Genomic DNA, 27,618 nt, shown 5'->3' with positions numbered 1-27,618 from the left:
ACGTGAGCATACACCGGGGAAAAAGGTTGATGAATTCCAGAAATGTTATATTTTGTTAAACTTTTACACTTACTATCCTTTACATTTCTCCATCATGATACAGAACTGTATGAATAGTTAAACTGTCATGTACAAACTCTTTACTTTACACTAACCTGCTAAATCATAAGTCATGTAAAACTGCTTGATGAACAGGAAACACATGTATTTTAAATTTTTATTCATCATCATCATCACACACCCATGGAGGCATATACACCAATACTGCCCCAATAACTTACATATAAATAAAAGACAGAGTATTGAGTTACTTCATCCCATGTGATATAATAACAAACCTATACGGTTACAAAGACGTTTTAAAATCTTCATATACCTCATAAATGGCTTCTGCATACAGTGCAATATTAAGTTATTCCAGCCATTGTTTAAGTTTGCATTAAAAGTCTTTTCTCAAACTAAAATTGGACAGCAACTGCACACTAACTATACGTGCTGCGAATAAGAATAAAAGAAAAGATTCAAATCTAGCAACATCTAGCCAGCCTTAGCTCATGAGAAAAGGAAAACAAAAAAAACTCTCCCAAACATTCCTTCCACTACTGGACTGCCAAATACAAAGACAAAGTTTAACAACACTGCTTTCACCAACTATCCTTTCAACTGAATATAAACATTACTTCATTAAAAGGTACTTCTGAAACAAAACAGAAGAAAAGTGCTTAAAAATATAATAAATTGGTTATGTTTTGTTAGTAAAGCAACTGGCCTTAACAGCGACTTGTGTTTACGGGGAAACAGCATCATCTTTGACTTCTTATCTCCCTAATCCAACTGCTCTGACAGAGCAAAAAGCCAAAACCAATCACCTAAAAACTTTGATGGGACATGACACCCTCAAGACTATAAATGAACAGATGAAAATGTTACTATTCGGTAATTCATGTAACATATCTTCAAGCAATGTTTTTTTTTTTTTTTTTTTTAACAAGAGTACTACTGTAAATATTACAGGATCAATGTCTCCTATTGCATCCAAAATAATCATTAACTGCCACTCTATAGAAAAATAAAATCACTTCTGTACATCCAGATTATGACTGGAGTGAGCGGTCTGGCATGAAAACAAGACCACAACATCCACACCACTAGGAGGACTTGATGATTTTCCGACATTAACAGAACATGTCCATGCAACACACGTCACATTCACTCACGCACCTCTTTCTCACCGGATAGTTCTCTGCTGGACAGGGAAATGCCCAGTAAACACAGAACAAGTCACGAGCATGAGCTAGAGGGTTATTTTAGTGAGGGGAAGTTAAGTTCTGCATTATTCAGATTTCTTCATTTCCTTTAAGAAAAACATATTTGATTGTAAATTTACTGGAATTAGATGTTACTTGGGCAGTAAGGTTCTACGTGTTAATTTGAGCACCCAGTTTTGAATTTGCACCTGGACATATCGCTATATAGAACAAAAACTTTGTTGAGTCATGACAGAAATATGTTTAAATAGCACATCCAACCATATATCCCGGCTGCATAAATGTAACGACAATAACAAGGATAAAGAAGTACTGAGGTACTGATGATGTCATTGTGGGAGACTAACCGATGTGTTCGGGAAGAACTTGGAGTGGAGTCGGTCTGCTCCTTTGCATTAAGCTTCATATTTACCGTACAGACATGAGGTTATTGATCTTTGAATCTAACTCTCGGCAAGAAAGTGAATAAGTGTGCTTTACAAAATGCCAAACCAATCCTTTAATTCAATAGCTTTGTTACTGTTTAGTGTAATTTCAGGGCCTCTTGGACGATGGATGGATGGAATAGAAATGGCCGGAGTGGAAATGAGGTTGATATCAGACGGCTGCTGTGTTTAACAGCAGGGAACGGGGGGTTGAGGGTGGAGTAAAGCATCTAGAGGAATGTTATTTTTTGAGCAGAGCTCTTTACGTCAACCAGCAAACACTTGCGGTTGCAGAGGGGGGGGCAGGTGCTCATTCTCAACGTTGTCAGAGTCGATTGCTGATGATGCTGCAGGAGTTGTCCCACTAGCTGTGGTTGCAGCAGGGTTTTGCGTCTCTGGTGGAAAGCTCTCCAGAACGCTTTGCACCTTCTGCTCCACATCGTCCGTCCAGTCTATGAGGTCGCTCTCCAGCTGGCGAGCCTTCTCCATGACCTGCTCCTGCCTTTCCCCTAGCCCTGCTAGCAGGTCCAGCCGCTTGTGGACCTGACCGAGAGTCGAGCTGCCTGGGGAGCAGGAAGAAGCTCCAGTGGACTGTGGCCGGTGTGGGGATGCCTGGCCCGACATGTAGAGCTCAAACTCCTCAGCGCTTAGGTTCAGAGACTGACCGTCCAGCTTCTCAATGAAGGCCACTGCACAGCACTGGGGAAAAAAGGGGATGTGTAGGGTCTTTAATAGAAAATCTCCCCTATGGATGCTTAGAAATTATGACTAATGTATCAAAGAATAATAAAAACTAGCACAGTTACCAGCAGACTAATATTTATATTTTAAGGATAATGAAACTTACGCTATTTAGAATTTCGGTCACTAGTAACCTTCATGTGCAACCATGTGACGTGACGTGAGGGTTGGGGTGTGGGAATAAACCGATTTTGCCATAATGACGGTTAAAAAATACCACGGTTACATAAAATCCCGGTTTCATAACCGTGAGAATTGCAGAGGTTAGGATATCTATGGTGTTCTGGTTCCTGCATTGTTGCCCTGTGGCAAACTATCTTGCAAGACACGTTTGTGTGTGCAGTGAAATCTCCTCTTGTGCAAGTCACGTAATACGTGCGACTCAGCTTGTTTTGTGTGTAAAAGAGTCGCGTCACTCACCTGAAGCATTTAGAGGAAAAGCTGAAAAATGTCTGAGGGATAATTCATATCCACCAAAAAGAGGGCCTTAAATCAGCAGTGTGGGAGCATTTTGGATAACTAGCTAATGTAGGCCTTCTAAGCTGGATCAACAAGCTGAACATTCACTAAATTCCAGGAGGTAATTTGTGGTTTGTGGTTGACTTTTGTTTTTATCTGTAACTTCTTTTTCTAAATCTGTTTTTTCTGACTTTGCTACCAGAGTGAACAACAGCACAGTGGAGCAAGAGGTTTTCAAAAGAAAGCCACACGCCATGTTATGTTACACAAAACGTTAACATGTCTTGCGGCTACATTGCATCATTGCTTATTGAGACTGCTGTTTGACTTGTAGCTCAGCTGCTTCTAACATGAATTCCTGGACTGATACAAAAATCTGACATCCGGTTTATGCTATTTACACTCAGTTTAAAAAGTACACCTAGCTAAAACTAATGTAGTCTTATTTAACAGACGTGCTATAAATTATCGTTCATGGATCATAATGTTCTGCTTTTGTAAAAACTATTTGAGAGGTCTTGATTCAATTTATGTTAATTTTGGACGAAATAGTTTGTGGTGCTGTTGAATTGAATTATACAGAGAGGTGTTTCTGTTATTTAGCCTGTCAGTATTACCCCACACAATTTGACAGCACCACAACTTCTTCAAAAATGTGGAAACATGGAGACTCACTCGCTCGCACACACACACACACACACACACACACACACACACACACACACACACACACACACACACACACACACACACACACACACACACACACACGCATGAACTAATTTCCTCACCAGATTAGTGAAGTAGTAACCGTCCTCTCCAGTCATGAGTCTGCTGGGGTTGCTGAAGCGGGTGATATACTGGATGTTGGACTGCAGTCGCGGTGGGTTTGCCTTCAGCACAATGTAGATGAGCGTCGGGAGGAAGTCGTCCGCAGACGCGGCCTCATTTTTGCTGATCTTGATGGCGTTGAAGATGTGCTTGCTGCAACGAGTGATGCACGCCAGCTTCTCCTTGGGCACGCACTTTGAATCCATTTCAATCACATCTGCAATGATGCAGAGATTTGAAAAAAACAAAAACAAGTTGTTTTATCTGAAAATCTTACTGGATCGCTACTGGCAAGATAACGAGGTGACGTAGCTTTCTGAGAAATAATGAGACATACCTGTGATGGCTTTGACTACACTGTCTGACACCTCAGCGATCTCCTCATCTACAGGAACACACAGCATCTCAATGGTGACCCAATGCAAGGCTCTGTAACAGAACACAATAACGATTACAATTTAACAATTTAAGTTGTTGTATCTGCAATTGTGTTTTCTTGTGCTTAAACGGAATGCAGAGATATTCATGATTATTTGAGTTTCCAATTCAAGCATTAGTACAACTTTTTTTTGCTAACCTGATTCTCTTCTGAATGGCCAGGTCTTTCTTCTCATCGTCTGTGGTCTCAGGACAGAAGACTTCCTTGTAGAGACGAGTCATCATGTACTTTTCTACTTCATCCATAACGCTCTCTACATGTTCTGACGAACCTAGGAACAGAAGCACAAAGATCAAAAGGTACACAGAGCAAAGACTTAATACACTGTTTAATGTTTGTGATATTCACTGTTCATATTCTTCTAAAGAGTAAGAGTGAAGCAGTACCTTTGAACTGGGTGTGGAGGCGGTCTGAGAGATTCTGGTAGAAGTCCTGCACACACTCTGACAGCTCATCAGCAGCCATGTCCTGAACAAGAAAAGGAAATGAACAACTCTTTAATTTCAGCTTAAAAATACACTAATGGCACAAAGACAGTTATCAAAGTCAAGCCCAAATACGAGAGTGATATATTAAGCATAATTTTTATAATGTTACCTGTTTAAATGTAGCAATTACTTGACCATTTCAAATGTCTAACAAACTGTAAGCCTGCTGCAATGACTAAGGGAGCATATTTCCCATTACATATTTACAAAAACCTGTTTCTCTTGAGACAACAATATGTGAAAGTCACCATCTCACTTGAAAGCAAACTAAATTTCACTAACTGCAGAACAAATTTTGAAGGTGACAATGTCGTGCAAAAACTATAAAATTAGTATTTGCGTTTTTGAGTTTTAAAGCTCATTTCATTCAGTGATTGTGATGTTGAAATAGAGAAGTGTTTAGCACTAAATCAGGACAGGTGTTAATCAACACTATCACAAATAATCGCAATGACTTGAGAAACAGTATTGGTAACAGTGCTGTATGGATTTGAGTAAAAACACAATCTTAAACCAAATCAAAAAAAATATTTAAGCATAAATAATTTGTTAAAAGGTTGTCTTTGCACAACTAGTCACACATAACAATTAAATGGTTCCTACAAGCTCAATTCACCCAGAAAAGAACGTGATGAGTAATCCACTTTAGCTCACCCGCTTATAGACCATGCTCTCAGTGAAGGCCCGGCACTGTTTGAAGATCTCCCTGCCAGACTTCAGAGGCTTGAGAAAATCAATGAACTCTCGCGTTGCATGGTCACTGTCCACAGAGGAATGCCGGCTTGTGGAGGAGCTGGGGCTTGGGCTGGACTGAGCCTCACAAGCATCTGAGGGAAGACATTTGATGTTACTTTAATCAAAGCTTCAAACACTTAAAAGCATTTTCACCCAATATCCCTTGTGGTAGTTGCACCACATGCTGCACTCTAATAGCTTATTTCAACCGTGACTGTGTGTAGGTTATCGCACTACAAATCGAGGTAAGTGGTTGGACTGAAAACACAAACAGCTAAAATTTCGGTAATGTTTCTTACTATATTTCTAGGTTAACAGGTGATCAGAACCAGTTCCTCAAAAACAGAGAAAGAGTTTAAGCAAAACAGGCTTACAACAAGCAGGATGTATATAAATGTCTCTACCACTTGATAAAGTTCAAAACAAGAACAGCAATGAAAACTTTAGATGTTTATCAATCCATTATTTTGGATGATAAATGAGTTGCATCTCTTGCAGTTGAGTATGCACCTTTTTTTGATGTTTTTGTGGAAGGAGTAAAAAACTTTGTGACTGTGTTGACTTTGCTGGACTTTTCCTTCGTTTTTCTTTCCTCAAACTTGCTGAAGGGTGTGACGGTAGGCTGCGATTGGGCCTTCTGATGTCTGCTTGCATAGGCTTCCTCTTCCTCTTTCTGCAGCCTGGGAGGGAAAGAGACAGTACAACTGTGATAGTTGTCAGATGGACACAAACGCAAGCTGACAAAATGAAAGGGTAAAGGAACAAAAGACACGGTGTTTCCCTGTTAGTAAAGATTGTACACAGGACAGAGAGAGAGACAAACCTCTCAGCAAGTGCCCAGTCCTCTTGAATCTGTTTTTGCTTTTCTCGCTGATTCTCCTCTCGCCAGCACTTAGAGCACAGGCCCTGCCAGCCAGTGTTGCCATAAAAACCACATCCTTTTTTGCAAAGCAGCTCTGATTGGTCCAGATGGATCCCACGCCGCTGGCTCGTCATCCTTCACCAAAGTTAGGAAGACTGTTCGTGGAAACAGAAAACGTTATCAAGCATAACAGTGAGAGCGACCAGAAATCAATTGACCAAAACGATGCATTCTCGTGTGTAATAGACACGGGTCCGGCTGCTCATTAATCCATTAGATACGAAAAGCAAGGTTGTTTAATAACAGCTTTCTGCAGGATTGACTCGTAACTTCGCTGAGTTTGAGTCTAATCCCATCACACGTCGTGTATCGGTATTTGGCTTAATGCTACAGTAGTGTATTGTAGCATTGCCCAAAACGTCTGAGTTAATCAAGGCCCTGTTAGTCTAACTGGATTCGTTTTAAGGAGCAATACATCTGTTGAAATGAATCGTCTTCGGCTTTGACCTATTTACTTGTTAGCATTAGCCAATAGCTGGCAGCTCTCTCTCACAGTAATTACCGAACTGACAGCAGAATATCCTCTCAAAGACAGCTTAGCCTCTTCCTAACATTATTCTGAAACAGTATTGTTGTAACGTTTGACAAATTTCTTCGCACGACAAAGTTGACTCAAAAACGCGAAATCAACAAGCTAATGTACAGCTAGCTATCAGTGTGTACCCAAGCTAATTACAGAGCTAATATAGCTAGCTACAGTAGCTAGCTGAATTAACGCTGTGTCATTGAAAATGCTGTAGATTCGATACGTGAATTGTGTGTCAACATACACTCTCATTCGCAATGTCAAAAGGGTATCGAGTAACGCTATCGTCGCTCCAGCTCCAGTCCACTGTTGGTGGATGTTTACAATAGCCAAGCTTCTAGCTTTGTCCCACAGCCATTTTGTCTGTCAGCTGTTTCTTCTTTATTTTTTCCCCCAAGTAGCCCATGTTACAAATCAGGTTAAACTATGAATTATCGCCCCCTAGCGTTAACGTTACCACATTGCAATATAATCAGAATCAGCTTTATTAGCCATATACGCATACAAGGAATTTGACTCCGGGTTTTCTCTGCTCTTCACGTACATACACATAAGTTACAAATAAACAGGAAAAACAGTTAAATATATAAAAAATAAAAAACAAGGACAACAAAAAAAGTAGAACAGAAGTAAGTATATAAACATTTAACGACTATGTACAATATAAATATATGTCAAAAATGCTCATATATATATATATATATATATATATATATATATATATATATATATATATATATATATATATATATATGACCATAACCCTATACAACAATACAACAACAGTGTCAATGGAATTAAGGTGATAGTGCAGAATGGAGGTAATAGTGCAGAATGAATTGTTCTTGAACGTTACAGCCAGCGGAACTGGTTGTGTTCAGGGTGTGAAGGGTCTGCAGTGATCTTTCCTGCCCGTTTCCTGACTCTGGAGGTGTACAAGTCCAGGATGGAAGGCAGGCTGGAACCAATAATTCTCTCTGCAGACCTGACAATCCGTTGTAGTCTGTTTCTGACCTGTTTGGTGGCCGATCCAAACCACACAGAGATGGAAGAACAGAGAACAGATTGAATGATGGTGAAGTAGAAAAGAATGAGCTGGCGCAGGAAGTACAACCTCTAGTGGGCCCAGGGACGTGCGGTCAGGGGAGGTCATCATGACAAGTAAAAAACAAATAATGCTAAAATAAAATAAATATAAATATTTCTCTACTGATCTGTGCTATAAATGTAATTTCTGTATGATTCCAATCATTTCAAGCATTTTTATAATCAAAATCGCTGAATTAGCGCATGTCCTGTTCAAACAGAGGAGACACGTGAGGTGAGGCAGCGACGAGCTGTGCCTTACCTCAGATTGTGAATCCCTCACTAACTGGGTTGAGCGCGTGCCTTTTGCTTTCTCATTGTTTGTCACCACTGTAATATTTGTAGACACTTTTATTATATGTCCTTTCTTTACATATAATAGGTAATGTATTTCACGTGTGTGTAGAACATATTTAGTGTTGCTGATCTGACAGAAACCGCAGTGAAAAAGCACATAGAGGCAAACACTACTCTGCCTCAAAGAAGAGGGCGAGCGAGAGCCCACGGGTCAGGTTTATGCTTGTTCTGTCGTTGCTCTTCTTCTACACTTTTCTTCTTCTTCTTCTTATATTTTGCTTTGACCACAATAATGTAAGATTCTATATTCAAGCTTAAAAAATGTTTCAAAAAACAAGGTATATGAACACATCAATAGCAATTCAACGTCGGACAGGTAAAGTAACCTTTTATGTGTTTGTTGTTCTCTTTATACATCCGTGGTTGTTACACAGATTATCGCGGAATCTCACGATGTTCGCGGGTGGTGCCCGCGAGCGCTCCGCTTCTGAAACGCTTCAAATAGTCGGTGAAAAAGCCTTTACTTTTTAACCACTTTTAAACGTCACCATGTTTTAAACGTCAAAATGCTCACAGTTCAATATGTAGCAATTAAATAGTTAGTCATAGTAAAACATCAATTGTTTCCATTTAAAACCTCTTGGACCCTAGGCCTATTTTTAGGCCTCTGCTCGAAAATTCTATAGCCATACTGAAATGAGCATAGTTTTGCAACTAAGAGCTGTATATTTATAGTTTTGGCATTATAATAAAGGGAACACTTGTGAGATTTGTTCAGATGTGTAATTATCAGTATATATGATACTGGTTAAGAGTAAATTAGGATGGCACACAGCACAAGTTGAAAATTTAAATTTTCATCTAAAAAAAAAAAGAAGCACTTTCAGGATATGTATTTTTAGGAATGATAGTTTATAGATTTAAACTCTCCCAGATCATAGCACAATGTATGGACAGTCTCTGGGCAAATCTTTACTTTTATAAAGGGAAGCAGTAAAAAGTTAGAGAGGTTTTAGTACAGAGAGGTCAGACGAGGTCAGCCAAAATGTAATTTTGTTCTAGCTGTTCCATTGTAATTTAATATACTATATAATTATATATTTCACTTCTTTTATCCCTAATAGTGTTCAATCTATCCTAATACAGCAGTTTGGCATCATTTTGAGAGCTTAAATCCTATCTGAGCTTGTTTATGGGATTTTCTCATCTGAGTTCCAGTTTTTATCTCGCTTCCAGGGGCCTTACTAGGCTATGATTGGTCGATTTGACTCAATGAACCTTCTTTCGATGCGTCAGAGCCCATGCTATTGAAACTACTCCTCGTACCTTTGATTGCCAGAATCGTTAGCCAGTCAGAATCAAAAAAACTACCGGAGCATCAAATTTCTAAAATCCGTAAATGTGGCGAGTGGGTCTGCCCAGGGGGCGCTATACGAATTTTGATAATTGGTAATATATATAGTTTTGTCTGAGTTGTGTTTGGAGTTTGTACAAACAGCTGACAAAGAAGACCAAGTGACACAGGCAACAATTCATTTGTATTTATTAAGCAACAATATAAATATAACAAACAATGTTCTTTAAATACAACAATAATCTGCCTTTCCTTCTTGAAATGTCGTTGTCACACAGGAGCCGGCTTCAGAAGGTCTGTCATATTTTCAAGGGGGACATCTGGAAATAAAACAAGTATTAGAAAAACATTCAGTTTAGGACCAGTTTTGAACATCTTTTCACCAGTGACCATAGTCATTTAAACGTCTTTTCAACAGAAAGATTCTCACTTGGATATTACACAGTATAATAATTATATATAATACTTATATATATATTGTTTGTATATTGCTGTGAGCCAAACAACAATGTTTTGACCGTCTTCTTATTTGTAAATCACTTTGATTTACTCACTTCCTCCACATGTAAACTGTACAGCCTCACTCACTGCCTGTCATGTATTTTACATGTGAAATGTCTTAAAACTCTATTTTATAACGTCGGGCTACAGCGACAGCCCATAAAGAGTCTCCAACATTAACTACACACATGTTTATGTTTACTGTTGGCCCATGCTGCTGGAGCTACAAGCGAGCATGGTGAGCATAAAATTATACTAATGGTGCATATTTCGGTTTGCAATATTGGAATAAATTAGTTCAAGTACTTACAAAGTATGTCGTTAGCGTGAAGCCTCACGTTTATTCCGTCACCTCGCTCACTTTGCTCCTCAAGTCCCGTGCCGAGTTTCCAGAAACGGTGCATGTTTCAAAGTTTTAGAAGATCTCTGAGCCAAAGTCCCTGTTTTTGTATAATTTTGAGAGGATGTATTTTGTGGTGGTTGTGAATGGTATTACCTTATAATCACATATGGTTGATATAAGTGGTGTGTTCACTCTGTAGAGACTCTGTACTTGAGGAGAACAGTAGCACAGCAAACAAAGCACGCAGTCTCATTGACATGGTGAGGAAGAAAGGAGACGAAGCCAGCAGGAAGATGATCGCTCACCTTCAAAGCAGAGATCCTTCACTTTACTCTGAACTGGGTCTGTCCTCTGGTCAACCTGCTCAGCCAAGTGAGATGACATATTTTAGCTATAGTGAGACCGTCACCCTATTTTGATTGAAACTAATATCATTCTTTGACCCTGTCATGAATAGAGGTGTATTACACAGAAAGAAGTACACCGTTTTAAACAAATGTTTTGCTGTTCACATCAGCAGAGCCACAGAAGGAGCAGCAAGGGCCAACCACACTCATTCGTACCAGTGAGGACTTCTGGAGGGAGAAACTGAATGATAGAGATGTTAGTCTTTCATAAAAGTAATTTCAAGTATTAAATAGGTTCCTGTACATCTTAGTTTACCTGACCTTGTTTCACAAGTGGGAAAAATAGTTTTCTTAAGAAAGCCTACAATATTTATAGACAAATGATACATACATTTGTTATACTTCTTTCCCTTTAAATTTGTTTTTCAGGTTTACACTGCGGCCAAAAATTCCATGCGCAATCGTGTGGCCCTGCTAATCATTAATATAAAGTTCACTGATGAGAAATTAAACAGAAAAGGAGCTGAGAAGGATGAGGCAAACATGGAGAAACTGCTCACAGCTCTGGGATATGAGGTGGTGAAACACATAAACCTCACAGGAAAGGTACTATTATAAAAAGGGAAATAAAATATATTTTTTGTGTCGGTTGATTTAGTGATACAGTAATTGATGTTTGTCTTTTTGTTTTGTCACAGGCAATCGATGATGCTGTAAATGACTTCTCTAAACTTCCGAAACTCAAAGAGACAGACAGTGTGTTGGTGGTTATCATGTCACACGGGAAACTTGGAGCTGTCCTCGGTGTCGACTGGAAAAAGGAGATATCTGATAATGAAAGACCAGATGAGTTCCTTATCAACAACATTTACAAACACTTGGGCCCAGAGAAATGTCCAGCACTGCTGAACAAACCCAAGATCATCATCATCCAGGCCTGCAGAGGAGGTGACTCTCTATTCTCACAGATAGAACAAACATTAATGTACATTCATGTAGGACTCTGCTTATGTCTCATTTGTTGTCTAAGTGAACTGTATTAAAAGTATGCCACATGTGTTTTAGAGGAGGAAGGATCAGTGCTTGTTAGAGATGGTGCAAACCCAGCTGTGGTCTGTGATAATGCTGGTGAAGAAAACATTGAGGATGATGGTTTGCGATTTGTAAACAAAGAAAAAGACTTCATTTCTCTTCTTTCCTGCACTCCTGGTCAGTTCATTTAAATGTTATTAGATTATTCTACACCTCATAACACATTGAAGATTATTAATATCAATAATCTGCATTGAAATCAGCTAAGAATAGTTACTTTATGTAATAAAAACAAAATATATGACCTGTTTTTGTATGTTTTTCCTCCAGATACTGTCTCATATAGACAAACGGAACGTGGGTCTTTTCTCATCCAGCATGTTGTTGAGGTATTTAACTCCTTTGCACAAAAGGATGACGTTGAGGAACTTTTCAGAAAAGTAAGTGGAAAGTAATATCAGTTTGTGAGGCCTCTTGGACCCTAGGCCTATTTTTAGGCCTCTGCTCGAAAATTCTATAGCCATACTGAAATGAGCATAGTTTTGCAACTAAGAGCTGTATATTTATAGTTTTGGCATTATAATAAAGGGAACACTTGTGAGATTTGTTCAGATGTGTAATTATCAGTATATATGATACTGGTTAAGAGTAAATTAGGATGGCACACAGCACAAGTTGAAAATTTAAATTTTCATCTAAAAAAAAAAAGAAGCACTTTCAGGATATGTATTTTTAGGAATGATAGTTTATAGATTTAAACTCTCCCAGATCATAGCACAATGTATGGACAGTCTCTGGGCAAATCTTTACTTTTATAAAGGGAAGCAGTAAAAAGTTAGAGAGGTTTTAGTACAGAGAGGTCAGACGAGGTCAGCCAAAATGTAATTTTGTTCTAGCTGTTCCATTGTAATTTAATATACTATATAATTATATATTTCACTTCTTTTATCCCTAATAGTGTTCAATCTATCCTAATACAGCAGTTTGGCATCATTTTGAGAGCTTAAATCCTATCTGAGCTTGTTTATGGGATTTTCTCATCTGAGTTCCAGTTTTTATCTCGCTTCCAGGGGCCTTACTAGGCTATGATTGGTCGATTTGACTCAATGAACCTTCTTTCGATGCGTCAGAGCCCATGCTATTGAAACTACTCCTCGTACCTTTGATTGCCAGAATCGTTAGCCAGTCAGAATCAAAAAAACTACCGGAGCATCAAATTTCTAAAATCCGTAAATGTGGCGAGTGGGTCTGCCCAGGGGGCGCTATACGAATTTTGATAATTGGTAATATATATAGTTTTGTCTGAGTTGTGTTTGGAGTTTGTACAAACAGCTGACAAAGAAGACCAAGTGACACAGGCAACAATTCATTTGTATTTATTAAGCAACAATATAAATATAACAAACAATGTTCTTTAAATACAACAATAATCTGCCTTTCCTTCTTGAAATGTCGTTGTCACACAGGAGCCGGCTTCAGAAGGTCTGTCATATTTTCAAGGGGGACATCTGGAAATAAAACAAGTATTAGAAAAACATTCAGTTTAGGACCAGTTTTGAACATCTTTTCACCAGTGACCATAGTCATTTAAACGTCTTTTCAACAGAAAGATTCTCACTTGGATATTACACAGTATAATAATTATATATAATACTTATATATATATTGTTTGTCAGGGGCCTGTTGTTCGAAACCTAGATAAGGGATTAAGCCGGGATATGTTGGTTATCCTGGCTGAATTTAGCCTGCAGTCGGTTGTTCGAAAGCTGGATAACTTTATCCTGGTCAAGTTACCATGGTGATTTATTCTCTGCAGCTAGCCTGCTCCAGACCAGGCTAAATGCCAAGCTTAGTTGATTCTGTTGTCTTATCTTTGGAGTCAGCGGCTGCGCTGATCAGAAATGAATGTGTTTTATACAGTCATTCCATGTTCTGATGAAGGCTACGCATTGGCCTCGTTTTTAAACAAACAACACGTAGGCTAAATTATTATTTTTTAAAAAGAAATAAAACAAAACATGATCAAATTAAAAAAATAAATAAAGTTAGCCTATTACAATAGTTATTTTTCATAATTGGGGCCTATTTGTGTGTTCGTCATTGTAAATAAACACCCTTCATATTGTTTGCCAGCTCAAATCTGATTTTATTGCAGTCATTACAGTAATTAGAAATGGCTGCACTTGCAAAGGTGCTTGCAATTAATTACACTACTCATTTAATCAGTCCGTCTCCAAACTTCAAGACAGCAGCGGTGCTTCATTTTATGAGAGGTGTGTCACCTTATGTCAGCATTCAGATCCGCTGTTCATTGGAGGAAAGTGTCCACACCTGTCGTCCCATCAGTGAATCTGTGATCAATCTCTGTGGTCTACTGAAGAAAGCCGTGGCCGCGCACTTACTCAAATTAGTTAGACCTGGCTTGACAAAGCCGCCCCTCCTCAGCCTGGCTCGGTGTTTGAACAACCAATTAAGCCAGGATGAATTTATGAGACTTTGTCCAACCTGGCTTTCCCACTTATCCTGGATGTCTTTATTCTACTTTCGAACAACAGGTCCCAGATACTGTCTCATATAGACAAATGGAACGTGGGTCTTTTCTCAACCAGCATGTTGTTGAGGTATTTAACTCCTTTGCACAAAAGGATGACATTGAGGAACTTTTCAGAAAAGTAAGTGGAAAGTAATATCAGTTTGTGAGGCAACAACACCACATAGGGAGCAGCAATGATGATGCTCTTGTTTCATTCGTCTTAGTCTTGCCTAATTTCATACAATGTTTGTTTCAACCACACAGGTCATGCAACGCTTTGAAGATTTTCCCTGTCAAACCAAAAGACAGATGCCGACCAAAGACAGATGCACTCTGACAAAGCGCTTCTACTTCTTTCCAGGCCTCTGAGGCAGGATTCACTTCTGTTTAACACAGACTTGTAGCCACATTTGAAATGATGTGTTCAATTGAGGTACTACTTTGTGAATAGATAAAACGTATTAATAATTTACTGAATGGGCCTATCGGTCACAGGCCTGGGGACCAAAGGACAGAGAAAAGAGACACAAAACAGTTTCAAAGAGATGTAAAATGACTCAAAAAAGACGCAAATTGAAAACAAAGGAACAAAACTTCAAAGAGACACTAAACTTCAAAGAGATGTAAACTGATTTCAAAGAAACAACAAGGAGACACAAATTGACAAAAGAAAATACAAAGCTACATCTGCATCGTTCACAGTTGGTTTGTGTCTCTTTTAGTCTTGGTGTTTTGCCCTTTTGTTTATAGGGGTGGTGCAGCTTTTACATGTCTGTGTCTAGGGGCCCTTTATTATTATTATTACTATTATTACAGTCATTTAGCAGACGCTTTTATCCAAAGTGACTTACAATAAGTGCATGCAAATCCGGCATTACACAGTCCTGTGTAATATATGCCATTTTTTGCTCTACTTTAGACTGCATTCATCTGCAGAAAACACAGTTTCTGATGATCTTTCGTGAATTTGCAGAGGACATCCAGTATTTCTGTCCTAGTTTTGAGAGCATAGGATTTCTTCCAGAATGACCAATTTGGGTGTGTATGTATCTTAGAATGACTTTGGATATGTGGGATTTTTTGGATAAGATAATGGGATTCTTAGCGTTTACTGGCATAGCTGATCTGTTAATCCTTCCCCCCACTCTCAGGACACCTTGACTTAGGATGGGATCCATTTGGGGTTAATACCAGTCCATTGTCTCATTTTCCTGTATTTCAGCAGGCAGAAGCCTTTGGACAGCAACATGCATCTTTAAATTAATTGAGTGTCATCTTGACCTGTGCATAGGTTAGTATAGTCTTTGACTATGTGGTGGCCTGTTCTTTGTTTTTCTTACATACTGGGCCACGTTACGGGGCTTTGTTTCTTGACTCACATGTTAAACAGTCCAAATGATAACTCTGCAGATGCTGATTCCATTGCTGTCATTTGATCGATTTATTTTCACTTTCAATAAACACATAAGTCTATCGTGAGGTCAAAGACTGTGCCAATGCCCCGTTCTACACAACGGAAAAAACTGAGACTCAGTCCCACCCCTTCCTCTTATCACAGCTGATCCTCATCAGATTAATAACAATAGTTCCCAAAGAAAAAATAATTATTCAGAATACGGTTTTAATTATTACATTTTATTTTATGTTGCCTTGGCCATATAGAGAATAAAAAATGGATTTCATACATTTCCAGGCAGGTGTGTTTTAAAATGTGGTGGAAGAACTAGGAGCCTGGTGCAGGCAATCATTCAATATCCTGTTAAATATGACGTCCATGAGTAAGCAACCTGTTGAATACAAGTTGATAAAAATGCTCCATTAATTCAAAGGCATACATACTGTTACTTATATATAAAACATGTAATTGTATTTGATCATATTAGTTGTATCATGGATGGATTATGACACAAAAAAATAAATAAAGTTAGCACTTCGCTCTGCTGCCTCAAAACTAAGTAGACTGGCACTGTAGTGTATAATAACCTGTGGCCTAATTGACAGCGGCACTACGCCTCCAAGTGGTGGGAGGTTGTACGAAACCAAACAATGACAAAATGGCTCTTACAGGCACTAACAAGCAGTGTTTCAGAGAGAGGGTGACTACAGGTTCAGACAGTATGAGAAAAATGTGTTTTTGAACATTAAAACATCTTACATTTTACAAGTAGAAACCCCAAATGCAACTATTAACCTGAGATTCAGCATAATATGTCACTTTCAAATTCAGTTACACCGTGTATGACTCATTACAAAATGATATATATTTGCCACTGCGTTGTTTTAATTGACCATATGACCATTTGAATTATGGGAAATCTGGCAGATTTGAAGTCATTATTGAGTCACAAATAAGACTTCCTTGCAGCTTCTTTGAATTTACATAAATATATTCTGTAATGGGACAAATTGTATCTTGTTTAATGTAATACTGACAGGGAAACCATTTAACAGGTTTTAAATTAAAACATTTTTTATCGTACAGGTAAAAAAACAATACACCATAAAATCCTTCAGAAACTGCAGCAGCACTGTCTACATGCTGAAATGTTTGTGTTGGAAAAACTAAAATACCTTTTAAAGATTCCCATATCAAACACAAAACAGCAATTGTCCCTGGTTGTTGAACTAATTAATACATGATAATTGTATACCAGGTTGATTATATAGGTTACTATATGGGTTTGCCTTTTTGTTAGTCTGTTTGCACTTCTTTTGGAAGTTTATGAGCACCTGATTTAGCTGCATGCTGCTGGAAGATGCGCACAGAATCCTGTTTTACTGTTTACGGTTCATTAGAGTCAGAACTATTTCAAATGTGGTTTAATATCACAATGAGCTGGTTGCACCATTTGGAGCAATAACTCTCTTGATAAAAAAAACACACTTAGTGAGCCTGCAGCAGTGATACAGACTGTAAGGGTGCGTACTGATAATATGAAGTCGGCTACTCGTAGAACAGGAAACATCTCAACTAGTGGGCGACGCCCGCGGTTTTTGTTCAGCGGCCGTTTCTGCATAAAGGCTGTGTGACTCGCAGACTCCGGTTAAAACATTCTGTGACACGAGATTTGAAAGATGGCAGGTAAGAGATCACGCTCTAAATGCACTTTACAAGTGACCATAACTTTGCTGTATGTTGGCGTCGATATGCGGGCGATCAGTCAGTCGACTCAAATCTATTCGAGCCGTATTTACTGTAAGTGGTCTGCGCATTGAGGGGTTAGAAATACGATATTTTACACTTCCTTTGATTAATAAAGTCTGATAAAGGTACATCTGGATCATTCTGCATGCTTTTGTGTATGCCACGTATTAGTTTCACTTTGCTGGCTTATGCCCGTCCTATTATGTTGATAAGTCAAACAACTGGCATGTTTTACATTACATTCATAGCCCGATATGTCGTTCTGGCAAACTGTAAACGCGAGTCAGAAGAAAAGTTAAATAGACTACGATTCACATTCCGATCACTGATGGTCTAATAATTAATATATGATGTGACATTTTTACAAAAGCATATTTTAGCCTTCAGCACAAGTGACGTAAGAAAGCCTTCTTCTTCTCCACACCGTGAGGAGGAAGGGCATAAACCACAGTTCTTCCGCAACCGCAACATAATTACTCACAGTATACTATCGCGAAGTGTTGCATAACTATTTGAACACAAATGTAAATATTAAAAACATATATTTATGGTTACACTGTACAACAAGGTTATAAGCACACGCTTAAGTAATGCACAGTGATCATTTAATGCAGGATGTATCATGAATTCCTCTAACTCACTATTAAGAAAGGACCAAGTCACTGAGTTTATATGATTAGTTAACACTTATTGGATCATCAATGATTCCTAACTCACACTAACCTAATTCACATAAGTTGTACTTTGTTGTTTAAAACATTAATATACACTCAGATGCCAGTATATTAGGTACACTTATCAAAAGCGAATGCAGTTTAATACAACAGTCACGCAATAAATTCAACTTCATCAATGTTATAAGGATGTATTTTGTGGTAGTGGTGAATGGTATTACCTTATAATCACAGGTGTCTCTGTTGTGTTCACCCCATTTATATCAACAAGGATATACTAAATAACATATATCCCTAATGTCTTACTCATGTTAGCACCTCTGTTTGAATCAAAACTTTTGAGTTGTGCATTTTATTTTGCTTCATATCACCTCTTCTAGGTAAGGAGCTTGCCAATGTGAGGAGGAAGTTTGTGGAAACGGCCGACAAAGAACTGATTAACCAGCTCCTGGACGACCTTTTAGAAGATGGTGTCTTGAATGAGGGCCAGAAAGACTCTGTACTTGAGGAGAACAGTAGCACAGCAAACAAAGCACGCAGTCTCATTGACATGGTGAGGAAGAAAGGAGACGAAGCCAGCAGGAAGATGATCGCTCACCTTCAAAGCAGAGATCCTTCACTTTACTCTGAACTGGGTCTGTCCTCTGGTCAACCTGCTCAGCCAAGTGAGATGACATATTTTAGCTATAGTGAGACCGTCACCCTATTTTGATTGAAACTAATATCATTCTTTGACCCTGTCATGAATAGAGGTGTATTACACAGAAAGAAGTACACCGTTTTAAACAAATGTTTTGCTGTTCACATCAGCAGAGCCACAGAAGGAGCAGCAAGGGCCAACCACACTCATTCGTACCAGTGAGGACTTCTGGAGGGAGAAACTGAATGATAGAGATGTTAGTCTTTCATAAAAGTAATTTCAAGTATTAAATAGGTTCCTGTACATCTTAGTTTACCTGACCTTGTTTCACAAGTGGGAAAAATAGTTTTCTTAAGAAAGCCTACAATATTTATAGACAAATGATACATACATTTGTTATACTTCTTTCCCTTTAAATTTGTTTTTCAGGTTTACACTGCGGCCAAAAATTCCATGCGCAATCGTGTGGCCCTGCTAATCATTAATATAAAGTTCACTGATGAGAAATTAAACAGAAAAGGAGCTGAGAAGGATGAGGCAAACATGGAGAAACTGCTCACAGCTCTGGGATATGAGGTGGTGAAACACATAAACCTCACAGGAAAGGTACTATTATAAAAAGGGAAATAAAATATATTTTTTGTGTCGGTTGATTTAGTGATACAGTAATTGATGTTTGTCTTTTTGTTTTGTCACAGGCAATCGATGATGCTGTAAATGACTTCTCTAAACTTCCGAAACTCAAAGAGACAGACAGTGTGTTGGTGGTTATCATGTCACACGGGAAACTTGGAGCTGTCCTCGGTGTCGACTGGAAAAAGGAGATATCTGATAATGAAAGACCAGATGAGTTCCTTATCAACAACATTTACAAACACTTGGGCCCAGAGAAATGTCCAGCACTGCTGAACAAACCCAAGATCATCATCATCCAGGCCTGCAGAGGAGGTGACTCTCTATTCTCACAGATAGAACAAACATTAATGTACATTCATGTAGGACTCTGCTTATGTCTCATTTGTTGTCTAAGTGAACTGTATTAAAAGTATGCCACATGTGTTTTAGAGGAGGAAGGATCAGTGCTTGTTAGAGATGGTGCAAACCCAGCTGTGGTCTGTGATAATGCTGGTGAAGAAAACATTGAGGATGATGGTTTGCGATTTGTAAACAAAGAAAAAGACTTCATTTCTCTTCTTTCCTGCACTCCTGGTCAGTTCATTTAAATGTTATTAGATTATTCTACACCTCATAACACATTGAAGATTATTAATATCAATAATCTGCATTGAAATCAGCTAAGAATAGTTACTTTATGTAATAAAAACAAAATATATGACCTGTTTTTGTATGTTTTTCCTCCAGATACTGTCTCATATAGACAAACGGAACGTGGGTCTTTTCTCATCCAGCATGTTGTTGAGGTATTTAACTCCTTTGCACAAAAGGATGACGTTGAGGAACTTTTCAGAAAAGTAAGTGGAAAGTAATATCAGTTTGTGAGGCAACAACACCACATAGGGAGCAGCAATGATGATGCTCTTGTTTCATTCGTCTTAGTCTTGCCTAATTTCATACAATGTTTGTTTCAACCACACAGGTCATGCAACGCTTTGAAGATTTTCCCTGTCAAACCAAAAGACAGATGCCGACCAAAGACAGATGCACTCTGACAAAGCGCTTCTACTTCTTTCCAGGCCTCTGAGGCAGGATTCACTTCTGTTTAACACAGACTTGTAGCCACATTTGAAATGATGTGTTCAATTGAGGTACTACTTTGTGAATAGATAAAACGTATTAATAATTTACTGAATGGGCCTATCGGTCACAGGCCTGGGGACCAAAGGACAGAGAAAAGAGATACAAAACAGTTTCAAAGAGATGTAAAATGACTCAAAAAAGACGCAAATTGAAAACAAAGGAACAAAACTTCAAAGAGACACTAAACTTCAAAGAGATGTAAACTGACTTGAAAATACAACAAAGAGACGCAAATCAACAACCGTCACAAGACACACAACTCCAAAGAGACATAGACTGACTTCAGAGACAAAAGAGACACAAATCGACAAAGACACAAAACTTCAAAGAGACATAGACTGACTTCAAAGTAACAACAAGGAGACACAAATCGACAAAAGAAAATACAAAGCTACATCTGCATCATTCACAGTTGATTTGTGTCTCTTTTAGTCTTGGTGTTTTGCCCTTTTGTTTATAGGGGTGGTGCAGCTTTTATATGTCTGTGTCTAGGGGCCCTTTGTGTCATAATCCATCCATGATACAACTAATATGATCAAATACAATTACATTTTTTATATATAATTAACAGTATGTATGCCTTTGAATTAATGGAGCATTTTTATCAACTTGTATTCAACAGGTTGCTTACTCATGGACGTCATATTTAACAGGATATTGAATGATTGCCTGCACCAGGCTCCTAGTTCTTCCACCACATTTTAAAACACATCTGCCTGGAAATGTATGAAATCCATTTTGTATACTCTATATGGCCAAGGCAACATGTAAAATGTGCTTATTATCTATTTTAAACTTCTCAAAAGTTATAAGACACCAGACAACACTGCAATTAACACAGACACTTCAGAAATGTCAGCTATTGTTTGCCTGTTATGCTTTTTTACACAATGTGTGGTCTATCCAAATAAATATATCTGAAGTTAATTCCTCGGATAGCTAAATGCACATGTAGCCAAAAGCATTTACCTTGATCAAATTAACATCACAAAGTTCATAATCTTTATTCAAACTTGTGAGAGACATATTTTTTCTGTTTTGATTATAAATCACATTTTCTAAATTTGCTAATAGATTTGTGTGATCTAAATACATTCCTTCGACTTATATATGGATGTTAAATTCGCATTCTATATAATTATTTTTTCTTTGGGAACTATTGTTATTAATCTGATGAGGATCAGCTGTGATAAGAGGAAGGGTAGGACCGAGTCATTTTTCCTTCATGGGGCATCGGCACAGTCTTTGACCTCACGTTAGACTTATTATGCGTTTGTTAAGTTCGTTGAAAGTGAAAATAAATCGATCAAATGACGGCAATGGAATCAGCGTCTGCAAAGTTATCATTTGGACTGTGAGTCAAGAAACGGAGTCCCGTAACGTGGCCCAGTATGTAAGAAGAACAAAGAACAGGCCACCAAACGTGACCAGCCTTCACTGCCCAATAAACACATTTTCTTAAACTTTAAATATAAGTAAATCATCATATCATATACATACAGGTGCATTTAACCCCAGGCGCCCAGGGAGCAACCTGAACTGTATTAAATGTTTGCCATATACTTTCCAAAAAGGGTGGATCTGTTCTTGTTAGTGATGTGTGGTCTATGATGATGTGTGATGATGTCATGGCCTAATATTAAAAGACATTTTTTTTGTCTGGTTGATTTAGCAATACAGTAACTGGTGTCTGTAAACATCCCAAACTTGCCCAGACAGACAGTGTAATTGTTATCATGTCTCAAGGGAAACTGGGGGCTGTGATTGGCTGCTGAACAAACCCAAGCTCATAATCATCCAGGCCTGCAGAGGTGATCCCGAGTGATGCTATACGATGTGTACACAAAGAAAATAATTTATTTCTCTTCTTTCCAGATTTTATTCTATCGCTCATAGTGTAACATTGAAGAAAACACAACACTTAAGAAAAGCTTCCTTATAGTGAATGACTATATTTTCTGTGTCCTACAGGCACTGCCTTCTATAGACAGATGGGACTTTTCTTATCCAGTATGTTGTTGAAGTATTCAGCATCTGCTGAAATTTGCAAGCAAAAGGACACTTTCCAATAAATGAATACTTATTATGATCCAATTACTAAATGCAGTGGTGCAACAATACTACAAAGCACATTATTATATTATCCCCACTTTGCTTTATGATAAACTTATACATGGAAAGATAAAACTGAATTGAACTTTGTTTTATATGTTGAGTCGAAAGCTCAGCTAAGAGCAGTGGAAAGTACAATTGTTCAAGTAGTATCCAGTTTTATGGGATAATAAATAAATGTAATGTTTAGTCTCAGAGGGTGTGGTACAAGAAGAGGAAGTAAATGTCCTGTGTGCTTTGACAGTGAGGAAAGGGGAACTTCAGAGTTCAGACAAGAGTAATGAAAAGGGTGATAAAAGGGCATAGTTGCCCAGCTAGAATGGGAAGTAAATCCTTACATTACAGGGAAAGAAATATTAGATCAATGTACAAAGATGACTGATAAACACTGAGTTCATGAGCTGCACAAAAACTTGGGATTAGGGATATTAGAAACTGTGAGAAATAAATATGTTTCTGTCATCAAAAGTTTACTCATGTAGCTCTAATGTGGGATGTCCAAACAGATACAGGAAAAAATGCATTAGCCTTAAAATTTAGAGAAATAGAATTCCAACCAATGGTGAAAGCAGAAACCAGGAATCAAACCCATCAAAGCAAAGAAATTGATGTAATTTATCTCCTGAGGGAGAGAATCAGCCTTCAAAACATAAGAAACATTTTGGCTGAACTCCAATACAACATAATGTCCAGGTTCAACGCTTTCACTGAACTCTGGCGCTAAAAGTAAATAGACAGTTACTGGAGGGTAAAGATTGTCTTGTCTTTAGAAGGAAGTACTCCTCTTTTTGTGTTTGAGGTTCTTTGACTTTAACTTGTTTCACACTGTGGCGGCGGGGCATGTGTGGGCTCAGCTGCAGAGGGGACAGAGTGGGGGAGTGGTTCAGGGAACGGGGCCGGGAAGAGACTTAATTAGGCCCAGCTGAAACGCATCCTGATTTTGGCCTCACTGTGTTGTATTTAAACCCTGCTAGTGACGGAGGCGCGAGAGGGCTCGGAGAGAGACACAGACTGGTTGTGGCACAAGCAGGACGGTAGAGCACACCAAACTCCCGCGGCGTGTGCTCGGAGGCAAGGCAGGAGAGCACACGGCCAGGTCCAGTCTGTTTATATAGATAACAATAAAGAACGTTTGTGAACGCCTTTCTGACTCTGATAGCATCATTGTGCTCCCAAGACCCACCGGGGTAGCAAGAGATTGTTACACACACCAATGATAAACAATGTTGTGCCAGAGTCACTTTTCCTGAATTCGAGTCAAGTTATTATGACTCAGTCAGAATGGCCACAGTTATGAGAAAAAACAGGTTGAATTTCTCTTTCATGGACTTCCTGTCTCTGAATGCACTTATGCAAAACAATGCAAAACAAATGTAATTTTTCAGACAAACTTTTCTAAGAAAACTAAACAAAAACAAACTCAAATTAAACAACCAAAACCATGTCATCACACTACAACACAAAGGCAACAAGTTGAATAGGCAACATGGTAACATGGTTGCAGTCTGTGCACGTCTGATGTGTCACCAGAAAAGAGAAATGAGAGTCTTTTACAGGCTACTTTGAGTTCATGCTGATGCTTTCACTGATTCATGATGTTTACTCATAAAAAAACCCCAGTGAAGCAGCTTGACAGAAGGATATGTTCTGTTTATAAAAAGACATAAAACAAGTATTTGTCACTTACAGACCAGAATTATCAATTCAAACCAGACTAGACTCTATTTGTACAGCTTATTTGAACATACCGGCAGTGTTAGAGAGCTTTATATCAGTTTACACTTCATACAAAACAAAGACACAGGTGGCTAATAACACGCATTCATGTTCTCGTCCCACGACTCACACACGGCACTTTGAAATATGAAGCTACAAATGAACACACGCATATCTTCTTTCACATTCGCACGCTCACACTCAACATGGAGCAACGGTTAGAAATGCTGCACACTGGTAAGGCCAGATGAGTTAAGTACAGTAGCACTGTGTCCGTAAACCACAAGAGGTGACATTTGAAAAGTTTGGCAATGTGATGAATATGAGCAAAATATCCAACATTTCTTCTTTCCCTTTTGCGATAGAAAACAAAACACCAATTTACAGTGAACTAAACCATGCCGGGCTTTTGAAGGGAGGTAGAGGACATTAGAATTTAAAAAGAAAAGATAAAGTAAATAAAATGTAAATAGATAACTTCAGATAACTGCAGATTAGGGGCCTGTCACTTTGCCTGTACAACACAAAATAGACATTACAATTGAATATGTGTCATATTTGGAAGCTGGAATGTATTAGTATAGTGTTACATTTCATATAGTAACTTTTTTTCATTCAGGAATTTACTTTTGGAAACATCATATCGTTGACAACACTCAACAGTCATAAACAGTTTGCAGCACCACACATTTACAAAATAGCAACTCATGCGAAAACACCTCTAGCCATGTGTCGTACAGTATGTAACGCACCTTGCGTCACACATGTAATGGATTGCATTCATGAAAACAGAAAATGTGAATCTGTCGTGTTTTTGCTCCATTGTGTGTGTGGCTGTGTGACATGTATTGTGACTGTGGTTGAGGTTTAGGCCAGCGTTCCCCCAACTATGGAAGCAATGACAATTCCCAGTACCACACAGCATATAATAATCATAATTTTCTTCTGTTAAGTGTCATCCATGGCAGCAAATTGGGAGCAGAGAAAAATATGTTAGAGATATGACTTGTAATTTACTTTAATATGTTACAATGTTTGTAATAATCAGAACAAATTGCAGTTTACAAGAAAAGCAGAAAAAGGCAATGCAGCTTGGAGAAAGACTATTTGTTTTTCATGTATCTAATGGTGCTGTCGGAGTGTGACTGGTTTAGAAGCATTTCCACATCCTCTACTTTAAAAACTATAAATCTTTTGTTCCTGCATTTTCTTCATCCATTAACACATTAAATAGCATACCGTATTTCCCCACATGCCACAAATATGAATTATTCTCATATTTAACATATATTTACACGTTTTTTAATTTGGATTATCAATTAACATAACCACATATCTGCAGTTTGTATTTGCAGAAAAACATGCAAAGCTATTCACCAGACTGCAGAACATGCATATGATGAAGGTACAGTATGTGAATCATAACACAAACACAAAGCACAAAAAAAGTTAGCTCTTCAAAACTTTCAACTGTTAAATTTAGAAAAAGTGTATATTAAAAAATGAATGTCAAAGTTAATGTAAAATATTTGAGTGCACAAAGACATATTGAACTTCCTTCAGGACAGTAATGCCAGCCTGCTTCCTAACGAGCAATTACTGACAGCACAACACAGAGCCCCACTATACAGTACACTTTTACATGACCCTGAGAGAGAGGCATCACCTCCTGCCCTGTCTGCTCTGTACATATTTCTGAGGGTCCTAACTGAGTCCAACTGCGAGGGAAATAATGAGGACCGTCAGACATGCTGCAATACAACCTCCTATCAGGATCACCTTCTGGATGGAGTAAATGGGAGGAAAAACAAGGTGGACAAAAAGTCAGATAACGATTCAGTGGATGGAATGAGAGAACGAATGAGAAACAGAGACAGAAGAAAAGAAAAAAGAGAAAGAAAGCTGGTGCTTTAATTATGAGTGAGGAAACCATCAGTAGATGACCCTTGTAGTAGATTGGGGTCATGTGATGAATTAATTTCGTCAACTTTTGAGTGCTATTATAGTTATTAACCAAGAGGTGGCAGAGTTGTTTCATTGTAGTACAAACTGTTAAATGAAGGTAACCCAGTGAATAACCCTCTTTATGAACTGTGGACCAGTTGTTCCCTGTGGACATCAGAATAAATCAGATCTAGGATCTGCTGAGCAGTGAAACGTGCACTCATGGCTACAGTAAAGAGAATACTGGGAGTACTGTCATCTGCAGCACCTTTATAGCATCTGACTGCATTCCCCATTAGTAAACAATGCATTCAAGAAATGATTATTCTCTCTGATCTTGATTGTATTTTGTCTGCGAACTTCAGTCAGGTGTGGGGTCGTGGAGGGGAGTTGCTGCAAATTTGCGAGTAAGTTTTAGTTTTCCCTGAGTTCAATCAGTAGCACACGTAATCTCAATTGATTGTGTGTGAGTGTGTGTGTGTGTGTGTGTGTGTGTGTGTGTGTGTGTGTGTGTATGGTGTGTTTTTATGGTTTCTGTAGTATGAAAATTATTTTATAACTGCCGGGTCTGACTGTATACGTGGTGGATCCCTCCAGACCGCTCAACTGCTGCTCCGCTGTGTTTCTAGAGACGGTCATTGAATTTCAAGTTGAAAAAAGATCATTAAGGGGGCTTCCTATGCTGTTAAACATAGTGGCTGGTCATTTTTGACCCCTAAGACAACACAAGGGTTAAGAAGCTGAAGCCAGCAGCAAGTTAGCTTAGCATAAAGACGGGAAACTGGGGTAAACAGCTAGCCTGGTTCGATTCAAAGATAACAAAATCCACTTACCAGCCCCTCTAAAGCTCACTCATTAACATTTATTGGTAAAAAAAAAAGAAAGAAAAAAGAGTAAAAATAACATTTTGTGTATTAATGTGGGTTTATGGATGTGTTAAAATAGCTGGAATGTATGTTTGTACCACTACCACTCACTGTGGCCCACGTTTCATTAATTTATCCATTAGTTTTAGCTATTTTTGGCTTCTCTGCCTGCTTGCAGTACTTACCAGTTGGTGTTCATGTGAGTTGTTAAAGTGTTTTTGATTTACACCCCTGTAGTAGTAGCCCATCCTTTGAGGTGTATACCCCTGATTTGAAATCACTACTGTAGAAAATGTAAAATACAGTCAAGACACACATGCTCCACATGCACACACTGACAACATTTACACACTACAATATATACATGCAATGCTTCTGAAGTTATCTTTCATGTTTTCATAGCATGATTGTGCCCATGCATTATTTTGTTGTGTAT

At 38.4% G+C, this 27,618-nt stretch overlaps 4 protein-coding genes across 11 annotated transcripts in view; 2 read left to right on the top strand and 2 right to left on the bottom strand.

The window, feature by feature from the left end:
- Positions 1-203: 203 nt before the first annotated feature.
- rabgef1l (RAB guanine nucleotide exchange factor (GEF) 1, like) lies at positions 204-7,201 on the bottom strand. The gene is made up of 9 exons (XM_068711666.1): positions 7,079-7,201; positions 6,210-6,403; positions 5,897-6,066; positions 5,306-5,478; positions 4,550-4,631; positions 4,302-4,434; positions 4,062-4,153; positions 3,685-3,941; positions 204-2,392 (listed from the first exon to the last, which is right to left on the bottom strand). Exons 2-9 carry the CDS (start codon positions 6,380-6,382, stop codon positions 1,961-1,963), a joined length of 1,512 nt encoding a protein of 503 aa, XP_068567767.1. The 5' UTR covers positions 6,383-6,403; positions 7,079-7,201; the 3' UTR covers positions 204-1,960.
- Positions 4,386-14,965, top strand: LOC137873442 (caspase a-like). Of its 2 annotated transcripts, none has more exons than XM_068711669.1 (9): positions 4,386-4,462; positions 10,615-10,787; positions 10,936-11,018; positions 11,192-11,368; positions 11,461-11,710; positions 11,828-11,971; positions 12,125-12,234; positions 14,350-14,466; positions 14,592-14,965. In XM_068711669.1, exons 1-9 carry the CDS (start codon positions 4,386-4,388, stop codon positions 14,694-14,696), a joined length of 1,236 nt encoding a protein of 411 aa, XP_068567770.1. In that variant the 3' UTR covers positions 14,697-14,965. The 2 variants fall into 2 exon arrangements, with proteins under 2 accessions (XP_068567770.1, XP_068567769.1); XM_068711668.1 differs by having other exon boundaries at positions 10,933-11,018; positions 14,592-14,964.
- stx1a (syntaxin 1A (brain)) overlaps positions 13,155-27,618 on the bottom strand; it is a 63,079-nt gene continuing 48,615 nt past the window's right edge. For 3 of the 6 annotated variants that reach the window (XM_068711697.1, XM_068711721.1, XM_068711706.1), the window contains one exon: positions 22,391-25,317. In XM_068711697.1, coding sequence (XP_068567798.1) covers positions 25,240-25,317 — 78 coding nt within the window. In that variant the 3' untranslated portion in view covers positions 22,391-25,239. The other 3 variants (XM_068711728.1, XM_068711736.1, XM_068711713.1) reach the window with 2 other exon arrangements.
- On the top strand, positions 17,326-20,894 carry LOC137873466 (caspase a-like). Of its 2 annotated transcripts, none has more exons than XM_068711686.1 (8): positions 17,326-17,409; positions 18,527-18,811; positions 18,960-19,042; positions 19,216-19,392; positions 19,485-19,734; positions 19,852-19,995; positions 20,149-20,258; positions 20,384-20,894. In XM_068711686.1, exons 1-8 carry the CDS (start codon positions 17,403-17,405, stop codon positions 20,486-20,488), a joined length of 1,161 nt encoding a protein of 386 aa, XP_068567787.1. In that variant the 5' UTR covers positions 17,326-17,402; the 3' UTR covers positions 20,489-20,894. The 2 variants fall into 2 exon arrangements, with proteins under 2 accessions (XP_068567787.1, XP_068567779.1); XM_068711678.1 differs by having other exon boundaries at positions 18,957-19,042.

The sequence above is a fragment of the Cebidichthys violaceus genome, unplaced genomic scaffold, assembly GCF_023349555.1.
Source record: "Cebidichthys violaceus isolate CVI_PGR_0920_01 unplaced genomic scaffold, fCebVio1.0.p SCAF_1, whole genome shotgun sequence".
Classification (NCBI taxonomy): Eukaryota; Metazoa; Chordata; class Actinopteri; order Perciformes; family Stichaeidae; genus Cebidichthys; species Cebidichthys violaceus.
Note: the sequence above shows the minus strand (reverse complement) of the source record. Positions and strands in the feature narration are given on the sequence as shown.

Coding starts and splice junctions, on each gene's coding strand:
- LOC137873442 (XM_068711668.1), top strand. CDS start 4,386: ATGTACTTTTCTACTTCATCCATAACGCTCTCTACATGTTCTGACGAA. Junction 11,369..11,460: donor ACATAAACCTCACAGGAAAG/GTACTATTATAA, acceptor GTTTTGTCACAG/GCAATCGATGATGCTGTAAA. Junction 14,467..14,591: donor TTGAGGAACTTTTCAGAAAA/GTAAGTGGAAAG, acceptor TCAACCACACAG/GTCATGCAACGCTTTGAAGA.
- rabgef1l (XM_068711666.1), bottom strand. CDS start 6,382: ATGACGAGCCAGCGGCGTGGGATCCATCTGGACCAATCAGAGCTGCTT. Junction 5,479..5,896: donor CACAAAAACATCAAAAAAAG/GTGCATACTCAA, acceptor GTCTTCCCTCAG/ATGCTTGTGAGGCTCAGTCC. Junction 4,154..4,301: donor GCCATTCAGAAGAGAATCAG/GTTAGCAAAAAA, acceptor GTTCTGTTACAG/AGCCTTGCATTGGGTCACCA.
- LOC137873466 (XM_068711678.1), top strand. Junction 18,812..18,956: donor TGGTCAACCTGCTCAGCCAA/GTGAGATGACAT, acceptor TGTTCACATCAG/CAGAGCCACAGAAGGAGCAG. Junction 19,996..20,148: donor TCTTCTTTCCTGCACTCCTG/GTCAGTTCATTT, acceptor TTTTTCCTCCAG/ATACTGTCTCATATAGACAA.